The sequence below is a fragment of the Eimeria tenella genome, genomic scaffold (assembly GCF_000499545.2).
Source record: "Eimeria tenella Houghton genomic scaffold, Eth_scaff1498, whole genome shotgun sequence".
In the NCBI taxonomy this organism is placed as follows: Eukaryota; Apicomplexa; class Conoidasida; order Eucoccidiorida; family Eimeriidae; genus Eimeria; species Eimeria tenella.
The window spans coordinates 956-2,287 of record NW_013543964.1 but is presented as its reverse complement, the minus strand read 5'-3'; the positions used below and the strand labels follow the sequence as shown (position 1 = coordinate 2,287).

General features: G+C 55.0%; 1 protein-coding gene across 1 annotated transcript; it reads right to left on the bottom strand.

The window, feature by feature from the left end:
- Positions 1–902: 902 nt before the first annotated feature.
- Positions 903–1,076, bottom strand: ETH_00006335 (uncharacterized protein; the record flags this gene model as incomplete). The annotated part of the gene is made up of 1 exon (XM_013379153.1): positions 903–1,076. A coding segment is annotated over one exon (174 nt), but the record flags the coding sequence as incomplete, so codon positions are not given.
- Between the last annotated feature and the right edge of the window lie 256 nt (positions 1,077–1,332).

Here is a 1,332-nt window from a genome sequence, read left to right as displayed (position 1 = left end):
GGGGCCCCGCCGGGCCCAGCACGCCCAACGGGCCCAGCGCCTCCTCAGTCTCCAGCTCAAATAGAGCCCCGTTCTGAAGTCGCGCTCGGCTCTCCCGCACACACAACTCCAGCAACTCCGCAGGCAACTCCGAAGGGTCTAAACCCTCGTCTTCTACTGTGCTCACTCCGTCCGCAATCCCCAAAACCTCCGCAGCAAACCACACACACAAAACACCCCACATATTGCTCCTCACCCAGAAGCTCCTGCTCAAGACTGACAGAAAGAGCTGCTTAAAACCAGCAGAAGGAGCTACTTAAGACCAACAGAATGAGCTGTTTCAGGCTGAGAGAAGGGGCTCCTTAAGGCTAGGAGGAAGAGCTGTTTAAAGCTAAAGAAAGAGCTATTTAAGACTGAGAGAAAGAGCTATTTGAGGCTAAGAGAGAAGGCTGTTTGCTTCTAAAAGGAGAGCCATTTGCTGCGGAGAGAAGAGATGCTTGCTGCTGTTTGCTGCTAAGAGAATGAGCTATTTGCTGCTAAGGGAAGACCCGTTTGCTGCTGAAATAGTGAGCTGTTTGCTGCCAAGACAAGACCAGTTTGCTGCTAAAAGAGGAGCACTTTGCTGCTAAGAAAAGAGTTGTTTGCTGCTAAAAGAGGAGCTGTTTGCTGTCAAAATAGCGAGCTATTTGCTGCTAAGAGAAGAGCTATTTGCTGCTAAAACAATGAGCTATTCGCTGCAACGAGAGGAGCAGTTTGCTGCTAAGAGAAGACTTATTATCTGCTAAGAGAAGAGTTATTTGCTGCTGACTATTTGCTGCTAAGAGAAGAACTATTCGCTGCGAAGAGAAGAGCAGTTTGCTGCAAAGTGGGGGCTGAGCGGGGCCCCAGCGGCTGGGGTGACCAGTGGTGCTGGTGGCGCGGACATGGTGGTCCATTGCAAAGGCATCTCCATTGATGGACCTCGAGAGAGCCTTTTGGGGATGTTGAATGGATTTTCCCGCCACGAGGAACTGCAGCGGCTGCGCGGGCTGCTGCTCCCGGGCCACCAGAGTGTCGGCCTCGCGGCTTTCCGCGCACTCGCAAGTGCAGCAGCTCATTTGGGCAGCAGCAAGGCGCCAAAAAGGGCTTTTGGGGGGCCCCCGGGGCCCCTCTCGGGCTCTCCGACCCGAAGGATATGCCCCCCCAGAGACGCGGGGCCCACGGCCGCCAAGGGCGCCGCTCAAGAGGCTCGAAGGCTCCTTCCTGAAGTGTACGTACACCTGAAATCCGCGGCCTGTAAAGACACCACATGCATTGTTTTCAGAAGGCTGCAGAACTCCGGCCGCGGGAGCTGCAGGGCACAGCAGCGGCGCT